Source organism: Prionailurus bengalensis, chromosome B2 (assembly GCF_016509475.1).
Source record: "Prionailurus bengalensis isolate Pbe53 chromosome B2, Fcat_Pben_1.1_paternal_pri, whole genome shotgun sequence".
In the NCBI taxonomy this organism is placed as follows: Eukaryota; Metazoa; Chordata; class Mammalia; order Carnivora; family Felidae; genus Prionailurus; species Prionailurus bengalensis.
In genome coordinates, this window is record NC_057349.1 from 144676054 (window position 1) to 144703710 (window position 27657).

At 54.8% G+C, this 27657-nt stretch overlaps 1 protein-coding gene across 6 annotated transcripts in view; it reads right to left on the reverse strand.

Annotated features, from left to right (window-relative positions):
- Window positions 1-6351: 6351 nt before the first annotated feature.
- The window catches only part of AGPAT4 (1-acylglycerol-3-phosphate O-acyltransferase 4), a 126591-nt gene continuing 105285 nt past the window's right edge, over window positions 6352-27657 (reverse strand). For 2 of the 6 annotated variants that reach the window (XM_043592711.1, XM_043592707.1), the window contains exons 4-9: window positions 22901-23062; window positions 22246-22399; window positions 18798-18900; window positions 16240-16315; window positions 9377-9575; window positions 6352-6917 (exon numbers count right to left, since the gene is read on the reverse strand). In XM_043592711.1, the coding sequence (XP_043448646.1) occupies window positions 6823-6917; window positions 9377-9575; window positions 16240-16315; window positions 18798-18900; window positions 22246-22399; window positions 22901-23062 (789 nt within the window). In that variant the 3' untranslated portion in view covers window positions 6352-6822. The remainder of the gene's footprint in view (window positions 6918-9376; window positions 9576-16239; window positions 16316-18797; window positions 18901-22245; window positions 22400-22900; window positions 23063-27657) is intronic. The other 4 variants (XM_043592709.1, XM_043592710.1, XM_043592712.1 and 1 more) reach the window with 4 other exon arrangements.

Consider the following 27657-nt stretch of genomic DNA (forward strand, 5'->3'; position numbering starts at 1 on the left):
TGAATGTCCAGAGAACGTTGGCATCACAGCAGGATTATACAGACACTTAGATTTTTTAAAAACATTTCAGCTCTTTCAAACAGCTCTTTGAGGTAGAATTCACCTAATCTTGGACGGATACCGTTAGGTGACTCCCCGTAATTAGTTGTACGTCTGTACAGCCGGCCGTCTTCACAGTCCGTCTCAGAACACCCCTCCACGGAGAAGCCTCGTATCCGCTTGGATCCCCCTTCCCTAGCCATAGGTGACCACTCAGCCACCTCTTCTGACAGCTCACCCTTTCCGGGCATGCCATTCAGACAAATTTGACTGTACGTGGTCTTTTGCGTCCGGCCTCCCTCACTGAGCTTGGTACTTCGGAGGCTTATCTGGGCCCTTGCACGCACCGGGACTTTCTTCCTCTGTGGTGCCGAGTGCTCCCGTGAGTGCAGATGCTGCACACACGACTTCTTCACCGACGAGCTCCATGCTTTGCTTATTCGGGGGGAATGCTGCTCTGAACATTCACACGCACGTGTTCGCGCGGACAGACGTTTTCATCTCTCTCGGCAGTGGGACTTCTGGGCCACGTGGCGAATCCACGTTTGGTATTTTAAGAATGTGCCAAACTGTTCCCACAGTGGCCACACATCCTGTGCTCCCACTGGCCACGTGCGAGGGTTCTGGCTCCTCCATAACCTCCATGGGACTTGTCGTTCTGATCGCGTCCACTCTGTGGGAAACGCTGGCTCACTGGGGGCTTGGTCCGCATTTCACTGAGGAGGGTGAACGTTTTTTCTCCTGCATGTTGGCCATTTGCATCTTCTTTGGTGACATGTCTGTTCAGGTCCTTTGCCCATCTTTTAATTGGGGTATTTGTTGTCGTCTGATTGAATCGTGAGAGGTTTTTATATATTTTGGATACAAGCCCTTTACCAGGGATATGATTTACAGTCGTTTTTTTTTCCCCCCCGTCTGTCTTTTCTCTTAATGGTGTCTTTTGAAATCTGGCTCATTAACTTGTTCTTTATTGCATGCTCTCTTGATATCCTATCTAAGAAATCATTATCGGGCCCAAGGTCATGAAGATTTACACTTAGGTTTTCTTCAAAGAGTTTTCATAGTTTCTGCTCTTACGTTTAGGCTCACCGTCAGTTTGTAGGTAACTGTCATGTGTGACGTCGGTAGGGTTCACCGTGCACTTCAAGTGACTCGTTCCCTAACTTCCACTGTGGACGAGACAGAGAAGTGGAGGAGGAGCTGCCCCACCCACCGCCACCCCTGTCCTGGAGCCTTGGCCTTTCTGCCTCAGATGCACACCGCTCATTCTAGGTGCTGCCCCATGTGGGCAGGGGGTGGGGTCCTGTGGTTTTGTGATGTTATTTTGAATAACTTTAGAAGTCTGAGCCACCCTGCACAGGTTGATCACCTTTGTTAATTCTCTCCACTGCTCTCCTTCCTCATCGTTTGCAAACATCCAGATGGAAATGGCTCTGGGCTGCACTGGTAACTCCTGATTTCCCAAAGTGCTTGGGAGGGATCCCACTAGAGACTACAGAGCAAGAAAAAGTGCGATTTGTGTGGTGTAATGCAGTTTTGAAGTCCAAAGGGATTATTATTCCAGAATCCTAACTTTGTATTCATGCTGCTTACCTCCTTAAATTTCAACAGAACAGAGATGCCAGAAATGTCAAAAATACCCAGTTTCTCCAACATGCAAAACAAGACTTTCCTTTCATATGAAAACAAAACGTTAAAGGTAAAAATTGTATGAGTCTTACTCAGTGGGAAGCTTTACTAACATGGTCGTAGGAGTATTTTCTAGATACTGAAAAGCTCTAAGTAGGTACTTGATAAGTGCTTGTCAGACCATTCAGAACCTTAATATTAAAGCAGGACAAGGCTGCAGGGGCTGAGGAATGCCTCGTTTCGAGCTGCTTATCCTTCACTGGAGAAAGCTTTGCTTTTTTTCACCACCAACTCTGCTTCAACATACCGTGTATAACGTCCTGGATTTAATTTTGGCCCGTTTGCATTTAAGAAAGGTTCTTACTTTTACTTCAGGAAAGGGAATCAAAAGAAAACCATGGAAGGTCACTTACTAAAGCGTCTTGAGTCAGCACCCCCTTCATCTCACCAGCCTTCCCTGAGTGCCCAGTGCCCTGGCCCTGCCCTGGAGGGCTGATGCTCTCAGGAGACATGCGCTAACCATTTAGGTCAAGTTTCCCGTACTCTGTTTCTGACACCTTAGCAGTTGGTGACAGGTGCTGGGAATGGTACAGGATGTCATGGGTCTAGAGAAACCTGAGTCCGTGAGTCCCCTACCCTCCTCTCAAGTTGTAGGGCGGTGCTTGGCGGCACCGTTGCCCTAGGACTGAAAGCCTCGAAGCCTCTGGAGTGGTTGGTTTTCGTTTACCCTTGTGGAAACTCTGGAAATACTCAAAACCCAAGCCAGGGGTGCGGGAGCACGTTGCAGATTGTGGTGTGCGTTCTTTCGTGGCTGACGAGTCAGGCTCCCGTGCCGCTCGGGGCGCTCGGTGCCCAGGGAGCCTCACACGGGCCCTTTGGTGGGGGGCGGGGAGGGAGGGCAGGGAGGCTGGCCTTGAGAAGGGACTTGCCCTTCCGTCTGGCATGTCGATCAAGGAAGTGAGCTTCATTCAATCCTGGCAAAAAATTAAAAAATGGTTTTAAAAATGGTTTTTAATTAAATCTCTAGGGATACTTTTAGGAAATCCTCCTCCTCCGATGCAACCAATTCTTTATCTGCGCAGCCACAGTGTCCTCGTAGAGGCGGGGAAGAAGCCACAAATGAGGGCGTTTCAGCAGCTGGCGTGACATTCCCACGCGATTCCTTGGCAAAGGCAGCAAATGACCGTGAGTCTGGCCCTGGGGGAGGGGCCGCGCCCCCGTCCAGGGCATCCAACCCCACGTCATTCGTTTTAAGAGCCACTGAGCTGGCTTCCCAGTTTGCACACGCAGCAGCTCCCGGACGTGTGGACGCACAGGAAGCCCGCGCACGCGTGTCACGGAGCTGCGTCCGCCGGGGAGCCGCCTCTCGCCCCCGCCCTGGCAGCGTTAGGCGTTAGGACCCGTTTTGTCGGAGGAAGAGCATTTACAAGGAGAACCGGGGCCAGGAACGCCAGCGGCCCTGCGGGGTCGCAGGTGGGGCGGTTCCCTCGCACCATCGCTGCTGCCCCGAACACTGTCCTCCGTCCTCCGCAAGCCCCTCGCCAGGGCCGCTTCCGCGGAGGCTGCAAGACCCGCCTGCTGAAGGAGGGCCGACACGGGATTCCCTGGGGAACCCGGCGCACGGTGGCCCGGGGGCTGACACCGCGGGCGCCCTGCCGGGAAGCTCCGGGAAGGGCGGGATGGTTCGCGGCCAGTGCGGACGCAGCCGGCAGCCCGGGCCCCTCTCGCTCCTGCGGTCTTGTCAACACAGACGGCAGGTGGTGCGGCCCCGACGCTCCTCCAGTGGCCGCGCTGGAAACCGGCTGCCCCCGGAGCATTTGTCCTCACCCGGGCCTAGCAAGTCGGTGAAGAGTCTGACCAGTGCCTCGGGGCAAGCTGGGTTGGTTAAACCGCGTTTTGAGCAGAGAACGGGTACCCTTTGGTCACTTTTGTCCATATTTAGGAGTAAGTGCTACACTCTGCAAAGCCGAAAACGTTTCGCATGGGGACCAGCCAGGCCGCTGTTCCATTCTACCGGGAGAGAAACCGGAAGCTGCCAGGGCTCCTTTCGGTGACGTCACATCATCCCTTTCTACATCATGGCTGCATGATTAGCATTGGATTGTACTGCTAAGTCACTGTGTTTCAGATCCACTTTTACGGATATGTTGGGAAAATATTAATGTTTTTAATTTTTAAACACCAGTGGCTACTACTTTTACAAGGTTTTGCATGCACTCATTTAGAGAATACAGCAAGTCAAGAGATACTCCGGTACTACTGTGTGATCCTATGAAAAGGGTCGTGGTCTCTCTAAAAAATAAGATGATAGACTCACAGAGCGCATGAGTTCCTCCTCCACGGTTACTCCTGGTCCTTTAGCAGGCCCAGAATCTGGCCACTGCCCCTGGCTGCAAGCTGCATTTTGGATGGCTGGGGATTTTGGTAAAGAAAGTCACTCTGTGGAGTTGGTTTCCTAGAAGAAGTGCATCAAACTCCCTGCCTCAAAGCTGCAGGAAGCCCGGGGTGTGGCTGTCCAGAGTGCAGGAAAATGGTGTTTTCCTCTGGATCCCGGCGCCGGCTCTGAGCAGGGCTGACCCAAGCTACAGTCGGATGAAAATGTCAGGACGTGAAGCTCTTCATCCGGGGCACGCCACCAGGGAGCACTACAGGAGGCTTAAAACCCCATGGGGTCTTAATTCGGGGACAAATCTACATCCTGGGAGCCAGAACGGCTCCTTGCTGAAGAGATTCTGGCGTCTGTGAGACCTGCGCACAGGTTAAGGGGCCCAGGGATGGGTCTTTCCAAGGTTCTGTGCTCGTCTCTGCCATTACAGCAGCAGGGGAGGAGGAAAACCAGATCCCTGTGCCTCCTGACAAAATGCTTCTTCGTGGGAGGGCAGACAGCCGAAGGGAGGACAGGCTCTGTCCCCAGCACCCCGCATTCTCTCGCTGCCTAAGGCAATTCTGAGAAGTTGCGCTGGCGAGTCCTTTCCCAGGAGAGCATTCTGCCTGCCCTCCTCCGACCTGGACCCACGGCACGGGTGCGCAGCCTGCGTCTGCTTGTCAGATCCTGTGTTTGGTCCCAGAACCAATTCAGAAAAAAAATAAATGTCTCAGGGCCCCTTTTATATTCTGGAGTGAAGGCAGGGTATATGTTATTAGAACTTAATCACCACTGTATTGAATGGGGGGGGGGGGTGACAGGAAAGTGACACGTTTTTGGACACCTCGGGGTGGTTTCTGAGCACTTTGGGAAGTCGCGAGGTGGAGGGCAGCTTTCTTATCTCTCATCCCTCATTCGTTTAGTGCTTTAGGATTCTTACAGTGTGTTTACCCTTGAAACAGCCCAAGAGGTAGGTGTTATCACCTTCGTTTTACCAACGGGGAAGCTGGGACTCGTGGCAAAATGGCCCGAGGTCTCGGAGCGAGTTAGCGGCAGAGTGCTGTGAGGGCGGACCACACAGCTCAGGGATGACGGACTCTGACCGCTTTACCCTGGTCCCCTGCGGAGCACGGAGTCCCCGGTGGAGAGCGGCCCCCACATCCAGGTGCAGGTTGACACATGGGAACACGTATACAGACACGTAAGCCGCTCCGGGGGCCTGCGGGGATCTGCCCACACCTCTATTCCTTTTGCTTTGTGGAAACCGTGCGTCTGAAGCCAGCACGTGGCCTTACGCAGGGCGAGCACACGCGTGGGGCACATCCACCCTGCTCTCAGGCCTGGGGCTCACCGGAACGCCCGTCCCACAGCCAGAGTTTGTTCCTCTTCTCCCTTCTGCAGCTTATGTCCACGATACCTTACTGTCCCTCGAGCAGAGAGAGCTTCTGTAGAGATGACGCCTTTCAGTACTATTTGCCCAGCTTCTTCTGGGAGCACAGAATGGACCTCTGCCCTGAGCAGCGTGTCGCTGAGCACAGAAGGGCTTCTCCCGCTTAACTCTTCGCGCTTGGAAATACCGTCGGTCCAAGTGCCGTCGCGTCTTGACCCGAGAGGACACAGTGGCCGGTACCTACGTGTTCTCCACCAGAAGCGTCACTGCCTCTCTTTCGTGTTTTGCGTTAGCCTGTGGGGCCTGGAGGCGGCTTGCAGAAGCCCTGCATGTGCCCGTCACTCCCAAGAACACCTTCCATGCCCAGGAGCAGCCCTCGTTTGTCGTGTGAGTCTGGGCTTCCGGGAGAGACGTGGAAGCCCAGGGGGTGCTTGTACCCCGTGTCTGCTCCAGCCTGACCCTGCTCAGAGGAGTCCCGTGGCCCCTGCATGGTGTTTGCACCAAAGGAGCCTGTCCTCGTTTGAGGGACCCAGTTTCTACCGGCTACTGAGGTGGGCAGCGGACGTAAAGTCATTTCTCAAATCACTGCAGACCGCAATGCTTACGATTTTTCCATTTGGTTTCCTCAGGGAACCGGCCACATCTTCAAGGCTTGGGCCAGGGAGACCCCGAAAACCGGACCTCACTGGGCCTCGCGCTGTGTCCGACAGCCGCGCTCAGCCCGCCCCCGCCACCGCCACACCCCTTGAGCACGCGCTCCGGGCTCCTGCCCCTGCACCTCCTGCCGGGAGGGCCCCTTCCGGCTGCCCCTGGCGTGCGGAGTCCCGCCTGTCCCTCCCGGCAGTGCTGCGGGGTCACTGCCACCTGGACACCAGGGCCACGGCAGGGAGCCGGGTGGAAGCGCGCGGCGGCCTGTGTAAACACGTACCACAGAGAGCCAAACACTTTAATTGGTTTTTTTTGGAGGCATAATTTAGTCATCTTACCTAAAGCGCCTTTCACTCTCTCGCGATCCAGTACAGAAAACTCAGCACCAAAGAATGAAGGGGAACCCCTCTGTTCCCCATCCCTGCCCTCCCCCTGTGCCTCAGATCCCCCCCGAATGATCACAAAATAAGGCTTACACTCAACCGCACACCATTCTTACTCATATGTGTTCTTTCTCTTACACTCACACACACACACACACACACACACTCACACACGAAAAGAAAACCAAAACCCACTAAAGCGTGATGGGGGAAAAAAGATTTAAGAACATCTTCCTCCCCATCTGGCATCGAGACCAGACTCCCTGGCTTCCCAGCAGGGGCTCACCCCGCTTCGTCCCTGGGTCCCACTAAGGATGACAGCGTCCACCAGTCCCCAAGGTCCCCTCTGGGTGCTGACGTGTCCGGGGTCAGTCGTTCCGTTTCTGCTTGCTGTCGATGTTGCCGTAGGCAGAGCCCTTGTCGATTTCTGTCACCCCAATCATCCATCGGACTCCCATGGAGGCTGCGGAGATGGGAAGGCAGGGACTTAGGAGGAGCCTTTGAGGGAGATGCCGACGGGAAAGCCATCTGCAAGGCTGCAGCATGAGCTGAGGGGCTAACCTGGGCCCGTTGCGTCCTCCTGCTGCACGGTTACCCTTGAGCACGAGCGTCAGGGTAGACTAAGGGACACTAAAACAGAGCAAGGCTGTTCTGGGGGGTTTTATGCTCCTTCGACCCTTCGAACTGCGTGAGCCATGCTCCACTATACGCGGAGGCTTATGGAATTCCTCTGCTTCCCGTGGGGCCCCCGAGGCAGAGAGGATTCCCTAGCGAATGCAGGGCAGGTGCTTACTAAGGCCCCTCAGCGAAGCCTGATAGCCCCCCCCCCCCCCCAGGAGCCTGGAGATTGCTAGGGCTCAAGTATCTGTTTGGTGCCCGGCACTGCTGTTGGTATAACTATAGAGCAGAGAACAAGGAAAGTCTGCAGAAAGCCTTTTCTCCAAGTGAGGTTTGGCCCAAACAGAGAATGGGAGGGACCCTCGTGAGAACCCAGCTGAGCCACCAGGAAGCTGGGAAACAAGGCCAAATTCAGATGCTGTAGTTAAAGCTACTCCCTCCGAGAGGGCAGACTCGCTGAGCTCGCTCAGGGCAGGGAGCTCGTCTTAATCAACCCTGATGAGCCCAGCACCAAACACCCCAGGCCTGGCAGACTGTGTCGCACACGTTTCAGAATGGATAAATGGGTGACAGCTGAAATCTCCGTGACGCACGTGTTTAAAAGCGCGAGCAGCGTGGCCAGTGAACCATTGGTCAGGCACCCGTGGAGCTGACTGGCGTGCCTGAGCACAGCCCAGCCCGATGGGGCCCGTGTATCCCACGGGCCAGTTACAAACCAGCTGGGCTTCAGCCTGGGCCAGTTCTAAGGAGGACCCGTCCCAGTGGCCGAACCACCGTGCGGTGGCTGTGATGAGAGCGTAGAGAGTAAAGAGGTGCATAAAACATCAGCCCCATTGCCCAAAGGCCTTAAAAGGGGAACAAGACACACGGCAATCCCAAGACAGAGTGCAGGGAGGCTGGGGCTCGCAGCTGATGAGGCGTAGGGGCAGGGGGCACAGGGCAGTCTGCTCCTCCAGAGCTCCTGGGGACGCCATCTCCTCGGGAAGAGAGTTCAGCCCGTTTTTGGCTCTCACCACACACCTTCATCACCAAGGAGCCAGGTTCTCCCGAAGGCACGGGTCTCTGCCCCCTCCCTCCTCCCTCTGGAGACCCTGACCACAGGAGCTGCCTGTCACCTGGCCAGCAGGCGGCAGGGGGCCCTCTGGCCTGTGGGGGAGGGGGGCTTAAATCATCGGAAATGGGGTTTCTCTTACACCCCCTTTTTTCTACAGAGAGCAGGCATTATTTTAATTTGCAATATGAAAATAGACCTTTTAATTTTTAAAAAGACCAGAGTAAGGTCTGTTTGGGGAATAACAGCCAGTTTGGCCTGTTGCGAACAGTCTAGAATTGGTTGGTTTGACCCAAAAGGATGAGAGAGGTCTCGTGTGCTGTGACAAGTGCAGGGGAAGTCCATCTGTGTGAATTTACATACGCACGTGTGCGCGCGTCTGGAGGAATGTGAGCCAAACTGTTAGCGATCATCATCTCCGGGAAGCAGGCTCATGGGGCGATTTTGTCCCGAGACGCTTTCAATTTGACACACTTTTATACTGTTGGCGCCTGGCGCGTTCGTTCGGCGCCTGCACGTTTCGCGGGAGTAACTGCTCCTGCCCCCGGATCGCGGCACACACATCTGCTCCGTCACAGGGAAGCAGGCTGCCCTCTGCCCACGCTTTCCAGTCCCAAGAGAGGATGCCTTTCCTCCCAGACTCGGGGCGACCGGGCTGCTTCGGGAGGCCTGGCTCCCAGGGGATCCTGCCACGTCTCCCTCTGGCCCCAGGGGCACCTGACTGCAGGGAACCTTGGCGCGAAGAAACCACAGCAGTTCGAAACTGCTGTCCGTGAAGCCAGTACGGCTCAATGAAAACGCTGTCACCAAACCCCTCTCTCGGGTGTCGGTGCGCGTGGCAACCAAGTTCAAGAAGCACGCGCACGTCCCCGAAGGGGCCCGGACCTGCTTCGAGTGGCCAAGAGCCTTTGTCGGTTTCTGTTGGGCCCCAGGAAAAGGGTTTTCCTGGGGAGAAGGCAGAAATGACTACAGTTGAGCGGTGCTGTCCGCAGAGACCCCGTGACCGGATCTCCTGCCTCGCCGGGCCACGGGGAAAGATTCCTCCAGGCCTGGGGTCCCGGGTGTGTGTGGACACGGGCCCTGCGGTCCGCTCCTCCCTGTGCACCTGCAGCCTGCGCCCTCACTCCAGAGGCCGTACGGCACCCGTGTGGAGGTGACCCCCACTCCTGCCTCCACCTGTCTCCCCGTCAGACGCTCCTGGAGGTGGCGCGGGTGGGGTGGTCCCTACTTCCGGGCCTCTCGTCTTTACTTACCCACAAAGAAGACGAGGACAAAGCTGGCCAGGGTCAGGGAAGACCCACTGCTGATCATGTTGGTGAGGAACCGGAAGAAAGGGTAGAGCAGCAGGGAGGCCCAGAACAGCCAGTTGATGAGCGTCCAGGGCCGCCGGGGGGGCACCATGGGGGTCTCTGGGAAGGTGCCTGTCCTGTAGTACTCCTCCTGGAAGGCATCCTGGGAACAGAGAGGCGACCCTGAAGCACTTCCCTCATGCGCGACCCCGGGCTGATGCGGGCCCTTCCCAAGGCTCTGCTTCTGGGGGTGGCTCATGGCCCCCCCCGGCCCCCCCCCCCCCCGCCTCTGGCCAGGTGACCTGCCTCTGAGGCCCAGACTCCCGGTCTGCAAGACGGGCAGTTCTGCCGCCCAGGACGGGCCAGTAGGGAGCGAACTGAGGCAACACGCTGATCCTGGCCCTCAGTGGATGCCCGCAGAACGGACCAGAACCCCGGGGCTCAGGAAGAGCCAGGAGCTCACCCTCTTGCACCTGACCCATGACACCGCTGCACTGTCCTGATCGTCTGGCCCGGGCACCCAGGCCGCACGACCACGAAAGGCTGTGGGGGCTGCTCTCGGGAGGCGAGGTCCTCACGGAGGAGGCCGGGCTGGGGAGGGCTCGGTGCCCAGCCCAGGCCGGCCTCCAGTGGCAATGCTCTCTGTGCCTCCTTTCTTCCTCAGGATCCAGCAGCCGTGTGCAGTGGCTGTCAACACAGCCAGATGGCCAACAGCCTCCTGTCCTGACATTTCAGTGGGTTCTCATCTGGTGCCCGACCCGAGACTAAATACAGGAGTTCCTCCCCCGCCCCTTCTCTGCGGGCTCCAACCCTGCCCACCATGGATGCCTGCACCTGCCGAGCCCTACATATGCCGTGTTCTTCCTGTGTGTAGCCCTTGGGCGTAAGAGACGAACAGCAGTAACAAAATAGAGCAGTCCCAACGACGTTGTAACCAAGGCTCCGTGACTGTGGTCTCCCAGTGCCTTCACGCACGTACCCTCCCTTCTAGGGATGGCGTGAGATGAGATGCCCACGGGATGAGACGAAGGGAGGAACGGTGTGTGAGCCGCCGGCCTGCTACTGACCGGGTGCCGAGTCAGAGGAAGGATCGCCTGCTTCTGCACCACCACCAACCGCGGGTCAGAGACCGCGGGTGAGGGGCCGGCCGGTGGTCGCGTGTGTGTGTGTGTGTGTGTGTGTGTCAGTGCGCCATCGCGGGTCTCGGTGGGGGCACGGCGAAGCACAGGGAGCCCCGAAGCCGGCCCTGCGCAGCGAGCTCGCCCAGCTGCTCCCCGGAGCCCCCAGGTGGGAGTGAGTGACGCAGCGGGACCAGGAGGCGGCCCCGAGGAGTGTGCTGCCGGGAGGGACGGGCACCAGGACACCGATCGGCACTTCCCGGCACCGTGTGAGGATGAGGGCCGGCAGCCGTGGGCAGTTTCCCCATTTCTGAATATCGGCAACAAATTAACATCTCCTAACAACACCCCGGGGGCTGACAACACGCGTGCTGCCCCAAACCCATCTCTGGGTCCCGCGAGCCCCGTGTCTCAGCCCAGTAATGTCCCTGTTGTCTAAGGAGGCGAGGGTCCTGGAAAACAAGCCTCCATATGCCTGTGACTTACACCTTAGGTACCGAACTGTTCCCTTCAACGGCTTGAGATAGAAATCTCTAAAATACATCCCACTTCTCTTTTTTCCCAGTCAGGAGGTACTGAGGAATATGCTTTTTGACCCCTCAGGGTCATTAAAATGAGTCCGCAAACGGGCCTTTCTGGAAGGAGAGCCTCTGACCCCTTCCCTGGCGATTCAGGTGCTCTGCACCGCGGCCCCTTCCCAGGCCCGGTCCAAACTTTGCTCCTGTGTCTCTGCACTTGGGCCAAATAATCAAATAATTCTAGGAGAACCGACCTGTGTGCCGAGTGCTCCCGACGCCCAAGTGACACAGAGCCTGTGGCCACAACAGACCACCTGATGGTGACATGTCCGATGCCCAGAGAGAGGGCACCTAACTCTGTCAAGGCCTCCCGTGGTCCCTCCTTGCCATTGACTTGGCTGATGCTTCTCATCTCAGGCTGGGGCCACGGGAGCCCAATAGCCAGATAAGGGGTTTGCTGCGGACTGATTGTGCCCCCCCAGAATCTGCATGTGGAAACCGGATCCCCAGGGCGGTGGTTGCAGGAGGCGGGGCCTTTCGTGAGGATGCAGCCCTCATGACTGGGGGCCCCCCCTTAGCACAGGGGCCCCAGAGAGCCCCTGCACTCCGTCCAGCAGGCGAGGACACAACAGCCTGGGCGGGGGAGGGCGGGGGGGTGCTGGCCTGGCCTCCTGAGCTGCAAGAGGCAAAGGTCTGCTGTGTACAAGCCACCTGGTCCCTGTCACTTTGTCATACAAGCCTGATTGGACAAAGACAGGAGGGGATACCTTTGCGCCTTAAAAAAACCCCAAACAGCTTTATTGAGGTGTCATTTACATATCATAAAACTCCCTCATTTTAAAACGTGGAGTTGTTTGTTTGTTTTTTTTAATTCTTCTCTTTTTTTTTATAAATTTTTTTTTTCAACGTTTATTTATTTTTGGGACAGAGAGAGACAGAGCATGAACGGGGGAGGGGCAGAGAGAGGGAGACACAGAATGGGAAACAGGCTCCAGGCTCCGAGCCATCAACCCAGAGCCTGACGCGGGGCTTGAACTCATGGGCCGCGAGATCGTGACCTGGCTGAAGTCGGACGCTTACCGACTGCGCCACCCAGGCGCCCCTTAATTCTTCTCTTTAATAGTCTTGATAATAACTTTTCTCTCGTGATATTTCTGCAGAGGGCCCGGTGCCACTTTCCCCATCTCTTGCCAGAAAGACACTGGCTAAGCCAACGTTTATTTCTGCCTCTAGCAAGAGGAAAAAGCACTGCTTTTTCTAGGGGGTCAGAACGAATTCAACCCAGAGTTTTCTTTGTCTCTGTTTCGTTCAGAAAACTAAGACCCTTCACTGCCCCCGCTGACGTGGCTGCTGCAGTAACCCTTGCTGGCCTCCCCGGGGGCGTCACAGTGACTCTGTGACCCGGCAGGGTAGACCCGAAGCACGTCTGGGGCCAGACGTTAGCTCCAGCATCATTTACGGCCTCTCTTGGTCACGTTCCTTCTTTTGCAACAAAGTCCGGCCCTATGGGGAGATGCCCTTGGTTCATGATGCTTCCAGTTTTTGTTTCCGTGTGTTAGGATCACGTGGCCCAGGAGAGGCTGGAATTGGGAAATGTGTTTAGTGAAAGGGGAGTTGATCTGTTTCCAGAAAGAGCCATCAGCCCAAAAGCGTAAAGGAGGAGGAGGCCCTCCTGACACAGGGCAGAGCCGCTGAGCACACACGGTGTGCATACAACCAGAGCCCCGGGAGGCAGGCACCACAAGCCACGCCGGCCAGAAACAGCCCGGCTGGTTGGGTTTTCCCAACGTTCGGCTCAGCAAACTGAAACGTTTTCGATGGTGCTGGGGGAAGAAGGAGGGAGGGAAGGGAAGAGGAGGAAAGAACGAGAGACAGAAAGTAAGCACGTCTGGGCAGGAGGGACATTTTCAGAGGACGCCTTCCCCGGCGTCAGCCTGACATGGGGGCGGAACTCCGGCCTGGAGTGTGCTGCGGGCAAAGGACAGTACCACGGGGCCAGGCCAGAGACCCTGCCGCCCTTCCAAGGAGCGATGCCCTCAGTGTAAGCGCAGAGGCCCTGGCCAGTTTGGAAAACCCTCAGTTCTTATGCGTGAAGAATTTCCCGCTGGCTTCTGCACCCCACACGGAGAAGCTGCCAACCATGGCCCCTGTGGCCCCTGCACGCCCACGAGACGGCTCGAATGCCCCTTTCCTTCACCCACTTTTCATCTGGCACCATTAAGGACTAATTCTTCACCCCTGCAGCAGACTTAAGACTGCACGCCAGGGAACTGAGTACTTTAAGTCACAAATGAAAAGTTAGCGGGGTGCCTGGGTGGCTCAGTGGGTTGAGCATCCGACTTCGGCTCAGGTCACGATCTCGTGGTTTTTGGGTTTGAGCCCCGTGTCGGGCTCTGTGCTGAGCGCTCAGAGCCTGGAACCTGCTTCAGATTCTGTGTCTCCCTCTCTCTCTGCATAACCCACCCCCCCACCCCCCCCCCCGCCACTCACACTCTGTCTCTGTCTTCTCCAAAACTAAATAAACATTAAAAAAAAATTTTTTAAAGAAACGAAAAGTTAGAATTTGTTTAAGCCACATGACAGAGGAACCATCATGGCTCCGGGGAAGGTGATTTGGGAGCTGCTGTTGTCCCCAAAGAGGTCACCTGAGGGCGTGCCTGGTTTCTCAAAGCCCACACCCTGCAGCCGGCAGCAGTCCTGAATGCTGACCAGTGATCAACATTGTGTTAAAATGGCAGTCGTAGCTAATGGGTTTCTATCTATCTATCTATCATCTATCTATCCATCTATTTTGAGAGGGGAGGGGGAGACACAGAATCCCAAGCAGGCTCCGTCTGCACCATCGGCCCTGAGCCCGACGCGGGGCTCAAACCCACAAACCATGAGATCATGGCTTGAGCCAAAATCAAGAGTCGGACACTTAACCGACTAAGCCACCCAGGCGTCCCTAGTGGGTTTCCTTTTGTGTCTCTGCTGGAGCAGAAGAAAGTGTCAGCACATCCCTGTGTGGCTGCCACCACCCTGTCCCACGCTGACAGCCAATTTACTTGTCTGTGACATCAAAAGCCTGAGAATTACTGCCTTAAAGTCCCAAGCTCAAAGTCAACAGAATTGTCTTTCAACACCATACATCTGAAAGATGACGATTAAAACAGAGCCCCACTCTGACAAGCGTGGTGGGGCACTGAGATTTCTGGTGCGTAAAGAAAGCCCCAGACCCAGCTAGGCTCCTGAGGAAACAGGGCTGACAGAAATGGAAGGATGCCATCGTTCCCTGCCATCCGGTCACATCTCGTCTGGAGGCACCGCTGACCCTTGCACTTACTGCCCAGCGGTGTTCCCTCCAGGGAAAAGGCCCGCCTCAAAGGTCTGCTCACCGGCAGACACAGCCCTCCATAGAGAGGAAGAACTTGGCCTCGGGAACCCGGCTTTATTAGTGAGCTGCGAAGATGGACAAACGATGTCATTCCCTGGACCTTAATACCCTCATCACTAGCCTAAGAGCTCGGAGCCAGGTGATCGTTTCAAGAATCCTCTCAAAACTGAACGCTATCGTTTCTAATGCATACATAGTTTAGAGAAAACCTTCCCGAGAGAGGTCGGCAAGAAGGAAAGGTGCCTCTCCACCAAACACCCAAGTGGCTCGGTTCACACGACGGCCGCGGCTCTCGCGCCCGAACACAGGAGAGAAAGGGCCGAAGGAGAAAAACCTCCTTTGCTTTGGTGAGTTTTGGGTCCTGCGCTTGTTAGATTTGTGTGGTTCTTTACAAAGCGATTCATTTCTTAGGCTTTTGCTTAGCACGTTTTTCTTCTTGCTAATAGCGACATTTTTTTATACTGCCTAAATGACTAAACCAGAAAACCACACAAGGAAAATGCTGCCTCGTGCATGAAACCAGAGGAAAAGAGTTTGTATTGTTTGTGTGTTTCTGTCGGGCCTGGGCCCGTGGCAGCACGGAAGCGTGATAACTGGGAATCTTGCTAAAAAGCATCTGCAGTGCGTTTCCAAGGGCGGGTCTGCAGGCCGCGTGTCAGAGGCGGCCTTCTAGAAATACACGTTTCCAGGGCTCCTCAGACCCACTGCATAAATCTCTGAGGCTGAGGAAGATGCATGGCTCACACTCTGTGACAGGTGTTTACTGTTGACTATTTGTAAGAGGAAACTGGATGCCCATCCCTATTACTCGTCCAGAAAAGACACGAAGCAAGTTCCGTGAATGCGCTTTTAAAGGCACCATCGGAAAATCACTTCCTTGGGAACACAGGAGCGACTTCTAGCTAAGACAGTATGAAGATCTTGATCCCCAAAATGGAGCCTCTACTTAATCTGATGGTAGTAACTGGGAAGGCTTTGGGGCCAAAGCACATTGGCAAAGGCAGGATTAAAATTCCTACCCCACTGTAGGGGACAGCCCATAGAGTTCTGGGCAATTATCTCTAGAGGGATGGGGCAGGAGTTTGGCAACAGGAAATCAGTATCCTGCTTATTGAGCTCGGTTCTAGGTAATAAGCTGGTTTGCCCTTACAACGTACGATGAATCAGAAATAAGTCTTTATGGGCAGTGAGGCTTGGTCATAAGGACACCTTCCTCATAGGTGGAAGCTAGCCTTTTCTCCTTCATAAGATCAGGCAGTTGGGACAATGATAATTAGCCTCCCTCTGCCCTGAGCAGGTCTTTGAAGAGAGAAGCCAATGGAAGGTAAGGTCCTGCCCAGAGGAAGCAAAGATGGTGTGTGTGGTGGTGATGGGGACGCGGGGGGAGCTGAGGGGTTGGAACAGACAGGAGGCAGGGGGGCACTGCACCAGATCAGACCAGCAAAGTGGGTCCTTGCAATGCCGATGCTGGTGGTTTTGAGACCACACAGGCAGCCACGCTGCAGGTCTGGAAGCCAGCGGGATCGTATGCGTCACTGAAAGAACATTCCACCCCCGAGTTCCAGACACCGGCTGTTGGGGCCGTCACTTCCTCTTCTGTCCACTACACCCATCATTCTTCCTGTGAAGCCCCTTTGACACATATTTTGCTATATTCTTTTCCCCACTGTTGAACAGAGTGTCAGCCCCAGGGCGGCTGCTAACTAGGCAGTGGGGTCTCGCCACCGTCAGCTCCCAGAGGCCCCCACGGCGCGCCCACAGCTGCAACTCGAAACGGGGGTCGTTGGGTCCCACAGAAGCACCCGCGGCACTGACCTTCTCCTGGTAGAGTTTGTGCAGCCAGGCTGAACACTCATCCTCGTCTTCTGGGACTTCTTCTAAAGGAATCCGCCTGCAAAGCAGAGAGCAGCTAGCAGCGGGGAGACCAACGCCAGATGCCCCCACCACGGTTTCAGAGTAACAGTGCTCCACCTCTCTGGGCTTCTGTTTGGGTAACCTGATCATGTGGCTGTGAGAAGCGCAATTCAATTGATACAGGCCCAGTTGTAATCATAGTCCACGAAGGAGTGGCCGACGGCAGGTTCAGGGACTCAGACACCTGCCTCTCTCCGTCCTCCCTCCCTGCCTCATGGAAAGGCTCCCAAGACCGGCTGTTTGCTTCTCCAAGAGAGGGCAGAACTGCCTCCGTTCCCACATGTTAGAATCCAATGTATATGCAGAGAATCTACGTGTAGGTGGTAACCTGCTAATACTTTTCTGCCAGCCAGGTAATGACTAAATACGGTGGTGAAGTGTCTCCCATCAAATGATTCCTTTGACCTCTTGGACAGGTTAGAGGTGGATCCTGCTGTAAGGATTTCGACAAACAGAAGGACCTGTATGTTGGGCAACTCCTGTTCCCCGCAGGATGGGAGAGACAGGGGATCCTGGCCAGGCCCCGGGGCTCTTGGCTCACCAGAGGTGGAGGAGATCCCAGGGTGGCTCTGGGCTGGTGCTGGCATGGGCTGGGGGCTCAGCCACTTGCCAACAGCCCCAGTGACCAAGGGGGAGTCACTGGACCATGTCTCCTATTGTACGTACATTTCTGTGTGTTCCCAGGCTGCTGGCTCTTGTGATGCCCAGCCGTATTTATTCACACCTGATTTTATCCATGTAAAATTCTACATCCCTCATGACTGCCATGGGTGGACTGGGTCCTCTCTCCAGCTTTGGACTATCTTCGCACGAAGATACATCTTTAGAACTTACCCATCACACTATAGCCCGTTATGAGAATGTGCGATTTCGTCTTGTAACAGAGGCAGTATTGTTCAGGGTGAGAAATCACCCGGTAGGCCCCTGCGAATACTCCCACCAATACCCTACTCCTGCGCTCTTACTGGCTCACCCTGGTTTGGAAACCGGATCTCTCAATGTGTTTCTTGAAAAAGGTTAGAAAGCCTGCATACTATTTATTCGAATAGTAGGAGTTTAAGGCAGTTTTGCTCTTTTCAGTAACTTATTTGACATTCTCCACCTTGCTTTTTGAACACCTTGTATTGCGGTAAAACACAAGAAAGCCTCTCTCATTTTGAAAGGGCCCCTGCACCACGAGGAGTGGCACGGTCTTCCTCGGAAGCCGTGAGGGTGTGCCAACTTCTGTGGGCCTGCTGGGTATCGCATTTACAACCGTCATCCCTACATGTGCTCCAGAGAGGTGCAGTTACCCGAGAGGTGGCCTAGTAGAGGTGCAATAATCTTGCATGGTGGGCGAAGTTTCCCCAAATAGCAGGGGCCCAGCTGTCAGTGATAGGTGATAGAGTTCAGGGGACAAAGCCTCCTTTACTTCTGGAAGGAGGCCTCCCTTGGGAAGGTTGCGTTTCCTACCCTCGTCTGCCTTAAACTGAGTGATAAGCCAGACTGTTGGCTGTGGCCTTAGAAAACAGTAGTACGATGCTCCCTCCTCTTTGTAAGGGGGAGCCGAAGTCATTTCCAGCTAGAAAGCTATTTAATCCAGGCTGTCAGTCCTGGAAGGTTTGAGCTTTTTCTTGAAGCCTCGTGGTGACGATCAGCCACCGAATTTGCATCCTGTGTTGACTTCAGCATCTGTAAGGTCTTTAAAAAAATAATCAGAATGCTATAGAACACTTGGCTAGCTCTCCAGCAGTGGGCATGTCTGAGCACCTTGGTTCGCCTTCTGGGCAGACCACCTACTGCCTGAGAAACCAGCGCGATCCCTCAACCTGGTCACATGGGGTTTCATGTGGGCGCACCGTTGTGTTTTACCATCTGCAGTGTCTTTCAACTGTTTCCCATTAATCTCGACATTGCAGACGACCAGGGTGAGATCCATTCTGTCAGTTGATAAATGGGCAAAGAGAACTAGCTTGTCTAAAATCTTGTGAAGTGTTTTCAATAAAATCGTAATAGCTTGGAATCTAACACATAAGTAAGATACTGCTAAAATGGTCTCCATTTGTTTCTAGACCTCCCTATAAATTACACACCCTCTTATCTGCGGACATCTGTGTGCAGCAGACACATCCTCCAGGAAAAGGGGTCAATGAAATAATCTCTTCATACTCAATCTCAAAATGACTATAAAATGACTAGGCTTCCGTCTGGCCAGCCTGAGCTCTGTGATGAATATGAACTGGTCAGAGAGAATCAGAAAGTAGCTCAGAAGAAACGAGGCCTCCCCTGATTATTCCCATGAGTGGCCTGTGTCTTGAGTTTCTAATACTAATACGGGTAGTGAATGGGTCCGTTTCAGTACAGATTACAGACAAGAAAATATTAAACAGATTTCTCTGGAAAGAGGTTGGCCGGCCATTTGGGATTTATTTACTTTGATGGGCACTCTCTTTTTTGGAAAGAAAATGGAACCCACTTACCTGACGTATAAATCTGCATGATATTTCTTCCCGTTTAGGACCCCCAACAGTGTTGGATTTTCATTATTTCTGAAATTGAGTGTACAGTCATATACAGCTGAAACTATAAAAAAATAAAACAAATACAAAGCAGTATATAGCGTGTGAACCCACAGATACACACATTGGAAAACAATACTGAAATCTGCTAACTGGGTATCTCAGGATGGTGGGATTACTGGGTTCCTCTTCATGCTTTTCTATATCATCCAAATGCCTTCACTGAACACACATCACTTTCTGTAATCAGACAGCACACTAACTTAGTAGCTGAGAACAGAGTTATTACTGAGGTCAGATCGTTGAAAGCAATACTGCAATGTCCCTTCTAGACGTACTACAACAAGGACCCGTATTTCGACAAATACCAATAATAAGGTCAACGAATCTAACGCATGCTAAGGACGTGTCTTAAGTTGATGGCAGTGTAACCATTTTACCAGCGTTTCTCCCCTAGAAAAATAAGATAGCTACAAAGCTAGAAGTGGATGTGGGGAACCTCTTAAGGAATTGAACTAGAGTCGGCTGAAACATGACAGAGAAACAAAGAAGAATGTGTGGTTTCAATGTGTCTCCCAGGCGGTGAGTTAACCCCGCAGCTTGCTGTCAGAATTCACTGTTGCAGCTTACTGGGGGGAGGCGGGGAGGGATGCAGAATGCCCGAGGGAACAGCGAGGGAACAGCCGTGGAGAGGGAAATACGGAGGGGAGACAGATGCCATTCCTGTGGCGTCAGGACGACAGGACCGGGCAGCAGAAGGAACAGGAGTTATGGAGTCAGGCTGGTGCCTGCGGGATCTTTTCTCGGACAGGCCACCCAGCCTCCCGGAGCCTAGCTCCCCTGGAGAATGGGACCCACGATGCCCTCCTCCCACGCCTGCTGAGCTGGCGAAAGTCACCACTGTCCGCAGGGCTTGGCACACTGTGCCGGGGAGACTGTGCGCCTGATACGGTACCGAGATCCTGGCATGTGTGCGGCTACTCTTCATAAAGTGGGCAGGAGGATGACGGGATGTCTTGGTTCTAGTTGGGAATATGAAGAACCAGCATTCAAAACCCGGTCAGAAAAGCACTGTCCATTAGCTTCGACCTGCTGCCTGCCCGCCAGTGGGGTCTGCGTGGGGCGCTGTGGCAGCTGGAGCTGGTCTTTGCTGAGGAGAGAGGGGCTCTGGGGCTGGCTCGCAGGAGTGCCCGGGGGTGGCCCCCCACCCCCCAGCAACCCAGACCTTTGCCCCATCCTGTCATTCCGGTGGGGAAAGGTGTGGCTCTCCAGGGGCGAGTGAGGCTGGTGGAGGCATTATGGTAACAGGCATTCGGGCTGCACCGGGTGTGGCTGTGGGGTCACCAGGTCTGGGAGCAAGAAGGGCTCGTGTGGCTCATGGAGTTCAGCGGGCTTCAGCCTCCTTCCTTCAGACTGGCTCCTACACACAAGTGGGGTGGCTTTGGTTAATTAAGGATAGGGGGAGCGCCAGGGGGCCCCCAGAGGACAGCCTAAAAACTAATGACTTGCACAGTTCTCTTCGTTTCCAGAGGAGTAACCCCAAGAGAAGCGTCTTGAAGGGACACAACGGCCCAGCAGGAAACCCATCTGCCTGCAAAGCCCTTGAGCCCCAGCCTCTGTGGACTAGTGGAGCCATTTGGAATAAGTTCCTTAAATTCTCTGTAAGCCCCAACTTCCCCACCTGGAAACTGGAAGTAAACAAAGGGTTGCGTCGCTGGATCTGGCGAGCACACTCTGGCCGCGCCACGCGTGACGAGCCTGCGCACAGGACAGATGACAAGTGCCCTGCGCGCGCTGGCGCTCATTCCGGGGTGGGGGGAGGGGCGGGGCGGTGGGCACACGGATGCCGCGGCCTGCAGGCCAAGCTCAGCCAGGGGGTCCGTCTGGGCGCGGCGCCGGAACCCCGCGGGGAACACCCGACCCCGAAGCTGGGCGCCCCCACCAGGGGGCGAAGGTGAGGCGAGCAGGGTGAGCGCTGAGTAAACGTTCAGTGCGCGCCAGGCCCGGTGCCGAGTCCTCTACCCGTTTTCTCACTTAACCCTCGCGACTCCAAGAAGCTTTGCGAGGTGATGCGCCCGGGGCCCCACGGCGCGCGCGAAAGCCCCCTCCCCACCCCCGCCGCCCCCGGCACTCAGGGCTGGGTCTCAGGTCTGCCCCCGACTCCCCGGGGCGATGCAGGACGCAAGCTGCTGGTGTCTTGGGAGGTCGAGGGAGGGACCAGGAACCCGGCGGGCGACCTCGGCCCCGGGGGGCAGCGGGGAGCTCAGTGACGGGGTCTAGTCTCCGGGCAGCTCTGCAGGCGGACCGGGGGCGGAGGGGGGGTCCCTCGGTGCGCGGCCTGGGATCTGCGAGCGGCTGCCCGGGCTCTCCTTTCTCCCCCCTCCCCGCGAGCCAGCCCGGACTGACGCAGTGGTGTCCGGGCGGGAGGAAACCCCGGGTCAGCCTTGCGACCGCGAGGGGACCAGGGGGTGGGGTCGGGCCTGGAGCAAGGGAGGGGGCGGCCGCGGGGCGGGGCGGGGGTAGGGCCCCCCCACCCGAGGACTGGCTGCCCCGCAGGTTGGGGCCCGGCTCGGGCGGGTCCGCAGGGGGCCTGGGCGGGTTTACGCGCGACCCCGGGCGCGGGCAGCGCCGCAGGAGACCCCTCGCCGGACACTCAGATCCCTGTGCTCCCAAGAGGGAGACGAGACCTGGGGGCCTAAACAAAGAAGACCGTGCGCGGACAGAAGCTGTTGGACCGGCTGCCGGACTCCGGCCAGGGCGGCGCCTGGCCCCGGGGGACGTGGGCCACGAGGGTCACCAGCCTCGCTCAGGACAGACGAGGAAGGGGGTGAACCTCTGGGAGGGGGCTGGCTGCCCGGGGATTTAATGAGACGGAGTCATGACCCGACGCTGGAAAACAAATGCTCCCAACTCGGGGTCAGCGGGGACAGATGGCAAGGTCACAGGGTTCATCAGCTGGAGGCAGCTGGTGCCACCAGATGGGCAAGAAATGCCACACAAAGCAAAATGACAACAAAAACCTGGGCTAAGCAGGCGTGGGGCCAGGCTGACCCCAGGTGAGGACCCGGGAATCCACAAGGTCAGCACAGCCCTGCAGTCCCGGTGCTGAGCAGGAGGGGGCGGTGTTTGCGTAGAGTTTGTGCGCGAGTGCGTGCCTGTGTGTGTGTGTGTGTGTGTGTGTGTGTGTGAGAGAGAGAGAGAGAGAGAGAGAGAGAGAGAGAGAGACAGGCGGGGGGGAGGCGGGGAGAGCGAGCATTGGCCTGGATCCTGGCAAGCCATCCTTTGTCCCCCGTTTGCCCTCCCAGCGACCGGCCGCCATCAGCTGGGGCCCGCTGCCAGGGGACAGCCATTCAGATCGGGTGCTGGGGCTCGGTCTCCTTGCTGCAGGGGATTCTGGGATCTTCCTTACCTACATTTCTCAAACTCCTCACGGTGACGGCGAAGCCTTTGGTGCGTGGCAGCAGGTGGTACTTGAGGCTGGGCAGCCCCTTGGCTCGGGCCACCTGCATGCTGATCTGGTGCTTCTTCTCCGTGAAGCGAGTGCCCTCGCAGTGAATCAGGAACTGGAAAGGACAGGGCGACGGTCACACACAGCTGCCGGTCTCACACACAGGGCCCCCGGTCACGCTCACTCTCGGAGTCACGTGCTGCCCCCGGTCACACGCCTCGGTCACACACGGTCCCCCGGGAGCCCTAGGGAACGGCCAGAGTGGGGACAGCCCGGCGGCTGCGTGGCCCCCGGCCTCAGGTGGGGCGCAGAGGTGGCCTTCCTGTCTCTGAGCTTTGGAGACCAACGTTTACCCTGAGGATAGTAGAGGAGTGAATGTGTGTGTGACAAGAGTGTCCCGAGTGTGTGTGACAAGAGTGTCCTGAGGATTTATTTCTGCACCAGTCAGTTCAGAGGGAAGGACAAGTGTGCGACCGTGGGGAGGCCAGCGGGGCAGTTGGCAGGAGCGAGGCGTGTCAGGCGCTCAGAGCACCGGGGGGCGTGGCACCGGGGGGCGTGGCACCAGGGGGCGTGGCCGCTCGGCGTCGGGGGTGGGGGGTGGGGGGGTCTCACGTACAAAGTACTTCTCGGGGTAATCCCGGAGGTGCAGCAGGCTCTGCGAGACGGTCTTGCGGTCTTGCTCCCACTTGCGTGTGCAGAAGACCATCTCGGTGAAGTACCACATCCAGCCGATGATCGGGACGTAGGCCAGCTCCTTCTTGGCCAGGACTTTGGAGCCCTGGAACAGAGGAGGGGGCCCAGGAGTCCGCGAGGGGGATTTGCGGGGCCTCTCCCACGGCGGTTGGAGACGCTACTAGAAAAAGTGGAGAGGAGGCGCTCTCCGAAGGCCTAAGGGGACGGTCCCACAGCACAATGAAGCCGGAGCCTCCGTAGCGGTTAACTTGAGGCCAAGTTTGTGCTAAGTCTGCGGGGCGGAGAGGAGCGGGGGGTTCTTAGCGGGGGTGCGCAGGCATCTGGGCAGCGTCTGGAACAGCCAGGGACATTTAAGGGTCATCGATGCTCAGCTCATTTTCCAAGCTGGCCATGCAGTTGTGACACCAAACCCTTTCTGTAGGTCTCACTCAGTCCTCAGGCAAACTTGGCTGTGCGGGCAGGGCAGACATGATCTCCTTTCACAGACTAGGAAATGGGGTGGGGGTGGGGGCGGTTCTCTGCATCATAGAGCTGCAAAATGGGGGAGCCTGGAGTTGAGCGTAGCTCACCAGATCGTGTTGGGGGCTCCCCACCCATCCCCCTCACTGGCTCATCTCTAAGGCTGGCAGTGGGGTCGGGACATCCGCCCAAGGCTGCCTGAGGCTGGCTCAAGACGCAAGGGCTTGGCCCACCAACCGGCGGGCCCCAGGCCAATCGGCCAAGGCCCCGAACCAGTTATGCCAGTCTACAAGGCCTGTGCTGGCCTGGGGAAGATCAGGGGTCCAGGGGGATGAGGGGAGACCCAAAACTGCCTTACATCTAGTGGGTTGGGCTCTATATTTTTCACCCTTAATTTTGGAATTGGCCAAGATACTCTTCGAGATAGCCGTCATTGATGAACGGCATGGGAGACCAAGGCAGTGATGCGGACAGTCGGGCAGCCATACGGACTGACGACTGTCTACTTATGCCCTGAGCCTACGAGACTTGTCACATCCCCAGCAACCACACAGCTGCAGCTCGGTGAAGACCAATAAGCCCATACGTATCCCCTTACGCACCTGTGTAGACTGTAGAGCGGCAAAAAACAGCCACTTGCCCCCTTTATGTTAAAGCAACAACAAACATCTTGCCCCACGGTGGGGAAGACAAAGCACAGACACCGTTCAGGTTCAGTGTCTCTATGTTTTGATGGGTTTTGCTTTTGTTATGCTCACAAACCCAACATGCAAGTTATCTCGAAGAGAACCAAGCCATAAGATCTGGGGCCTGTCCCCCGAGGACCTAAGAGGCCAGTCCTGCTGGGTCAGAGAACTCGCTGTACGTGGGTGGGGGGGAGGGGGGACCCGCTGTGTGCCAGGCATGGGCTGTGCACTTATATAAATTCTATTCAATTTGAAATCAAGAGAAATAGCCCCATTTTATAGATAATCAAACTGAGGCTCAGAGATGTGAAGTAGCTAGCCCAGAGTCACATTGCTAACCGCTATACCAGCCTGGTGTCCCCTCCTGCATCCCTCAGCTTAGTGTGGGCACTGACCCAGTTCTGGCAAGGTGGCTCAGAGGTCATGGTGCCCATGTTCTGGGGCTTCTGGAAGCTTTTGCTCCATCACAAAAAGAGAGATGGCCAGGAGGCCCGGCTCTTTTTCTGCCGTGAACACGGTTGCCAAGTGTATCATGGCTTTGACCATCATGTTGTGGCCCTGAGACAACAGCCTAGAAATGCTGAGGCCACTGGGGCCGCTGGGCCAGCCCAGGAGGCATCTGGCTACAGCCCTGCTCTCCTCTGAGGCAGCAGAATGTCTCCCAGGCCAAAGCCCCTGGGTCAGGGTTTCCGTACATCTCCAGCTGACGAGGGCCTGAGACAGAGCATCAATCACATTACTGGTGAGAATCTTTCCTATGGTCAGCTTTTTTTTCTTTTCAACATGGGGTTGCTTTAAATCCTAAAAGCGTGAACGAATTATCCTGACTTGCGCTCTCTCGCACTAGGACTGAGAAGGAAGTGCCTGTCACTCAGAACGCGAAAGCAAATGGCCTTGGGGATCATCACTCTGCCCATAGGAGCCATTTAACAGTCCACCGGGTCTGTCCACTGCCAGCTTTCAGGTCGTGGGAGGCCCTGCCTCCCTTCCCTCAGCCTCCTCCTATTGACAGGGATGTTTTTATGCTCTTTGTTTCCTGTTACCTCCCTACTCACAGCCTGTGAGATGGAAACAAGAGAGAAAATCCTCCCCGATGAACTAAACTTACCTTCTTGGTAGGTTAGGACTACTTACAAAAATTGCGTATCCTTGAACTCATCCCCAAAATACCTTGTGTCAACGTGAAGGGATTCTAAAACATGATCTGTTCTATAACGGAGAAGGGGATCATGTTCTATAAGGTAGCAGCCACTGGGGCTAGGAAGGTGAGTGGCCCCATGCTGTCAATCACAACGGCTGTCTGGCGGGGAAAGTACTCTCAGGGGCATTTCCTGTTAATGGTTCTATCCCACCAGACGCAAGTGGGCCTTTGGTAACCTACTGCTAAAAGGCAATGAACTTTGACAGTGATGTAGGATCTATGTGTAGACCAAAGAAGGGAGCTCAAGAGTCTATATGTCCATCACTGTCCTACTGTGTTAGAACACCGCGAACCATCTAAGCGCCCCACACTAGAAGGGCTCGATGAATTGTGGTATATATGGCAAACTGTATATACAGTGCATAATATGATAGTATAGAGCAGTTACTGTAGCCCGTGGGCCAAAGCGGCTCCACCACATGCTTTTATAAATAAAGTTTTATTGGGACACAACCACTCTCCTTTGGGTACGCACCGCTTATGGCTTCCTTCACACTGCAACGGCTGAGTTGAATAGCTGTGACAGAGGCAACATGGTCCATAAAGCCTAAAATATTCACTGTCCCTCCAATTACAAAGTTTGCCAACCTTTGATTTAGAGCCACTAAAACTTGTTTTCTACAGATAATTTAATAGCTGGGGAAATGCTTATTATATATTACCAAATTTTTAAAAGGTCTGGAATGAAAGCTGAGTCTATAGCCTGATTATGACTCCATGAAAAAAGTAAAACAGTAAAAATTAACAGTAGCTAGAGGCGGGTGGTCAAATCAGAAGTGATTTTTTTTTAATTTATTTTGAGAGCGAAAGAGAACAGGGGAGGGGCAGAGAGAGAGGGAGAGACAGAGAGAGAGAGAGAGAGAGAGAGAGAGAGAGAGAGAGAGAATCCCAAGCAGGCTCTGAGCTGTCAGTGCAGAGCCCCACATGGGGCTTGAACCCACAAATCATGAGATCATGACCTGAGCTGAATCCCAAGAGTCAGATGCTTAACCAACTGAGCCACCAGGCACCCCCCAATTTTATTATTTTATTATATTTTCCTGTTTTCTTTCACCAACAAAATATTTTGCAGTGTTAATAACAACTACCATTTTGGGAAGTTCTTGACATCGGCACATTTCAACCACTTAAGTGAGACTGGATCAAAGCAGCCCGTTTGGTGATGATCAAAAGGGACAGAGGAGGTATTTCTGTTTTTATGGGGAATTAATACATCTTTCAGCCTTCAAGTTCTGGATGTTATCATTAGGCCTAGGCCTTGATGCTGACTATGTTTACCTGATAGAAGAACTGTTTTAAAATATTAAGGTAGAAACTTTTGCCTTTCAAATCAAAGCAACTTTATTTGATTTCCTTTCCTTGGCAAGGATAACAGGATTTGGAAAGCGTTGACATCAGTCCTGGTTTCGGCCAGGCTCTACCACGGCTCGGCCGTGTGACTTTGGTCCAGATACTTAACCTTCCCGAGCCTCAGTATTCCCAGCCGCCTTCTGAGGAAAGTCATACTTATCCCGACGTGCTGTCGTAAAGATTGAATACCACATGGAAGCATACACAGAAGTGCCGAGTTGAGAACCTGACCACAGGTGTTCAATAACGTATAGCTGTTATTATCGCCACAGAGTAAGCACAGTGGCGAAATGTCCTTTTTTATTCCCCCCATTTCTGAAACCACGCTTCAGCATATGGTAATAGCGAAAGGCTGCGGTTATTACGGGGCTCCCTGAGAGGCAGTGTGGGAAGAGATTTACCCAACTTCGCTCATTTCAGACCAAGAGACTAGAAACTTTCTCCTCAGTGTGCTTACGGTCCTCCCGGAAACTCAATGTGCCATCACTATCATGACCCTCCCAGGCCACACAAGGGCTTCTGTGTGTGGACGGTAACGTCTTCAGGAAAGACACTGTACAAAAACAATACCAATTTTGTTGACTCTGGGTTTACTTTGAGGGTAGACCTGAGAGGATTTACAGAGGAGTTAGATTTACCACAGGCCCCTCTAGACACTAGCATATCTGGAAAATCAAAACTGTTCATAGGAAGCACAACTTCCTGTGAGGAATCCACCACAGCAAGGACCTGGCCGTTTCTAGTAGCTGTGGGGAGTCGCTGACGTGATACCGCGTTCTGCAGTTTGTGAAACTTTTGAGTGTGTGTGTGAGAGAGAGAGAGAGATGGTGTGTGTAGAGAGAGAGTATGTGTGAAAGTATGTATCTATATGTGTGTGTTTGTGTGAGAAAGAGGGTGTGTGTAAGAGCATGTGTATGTATGTGTGAGAGAGAGGCTGTGTGTATGAGAGTGATTGTGTGTGTTTGTGTGTGAGAAAGAGAGAGA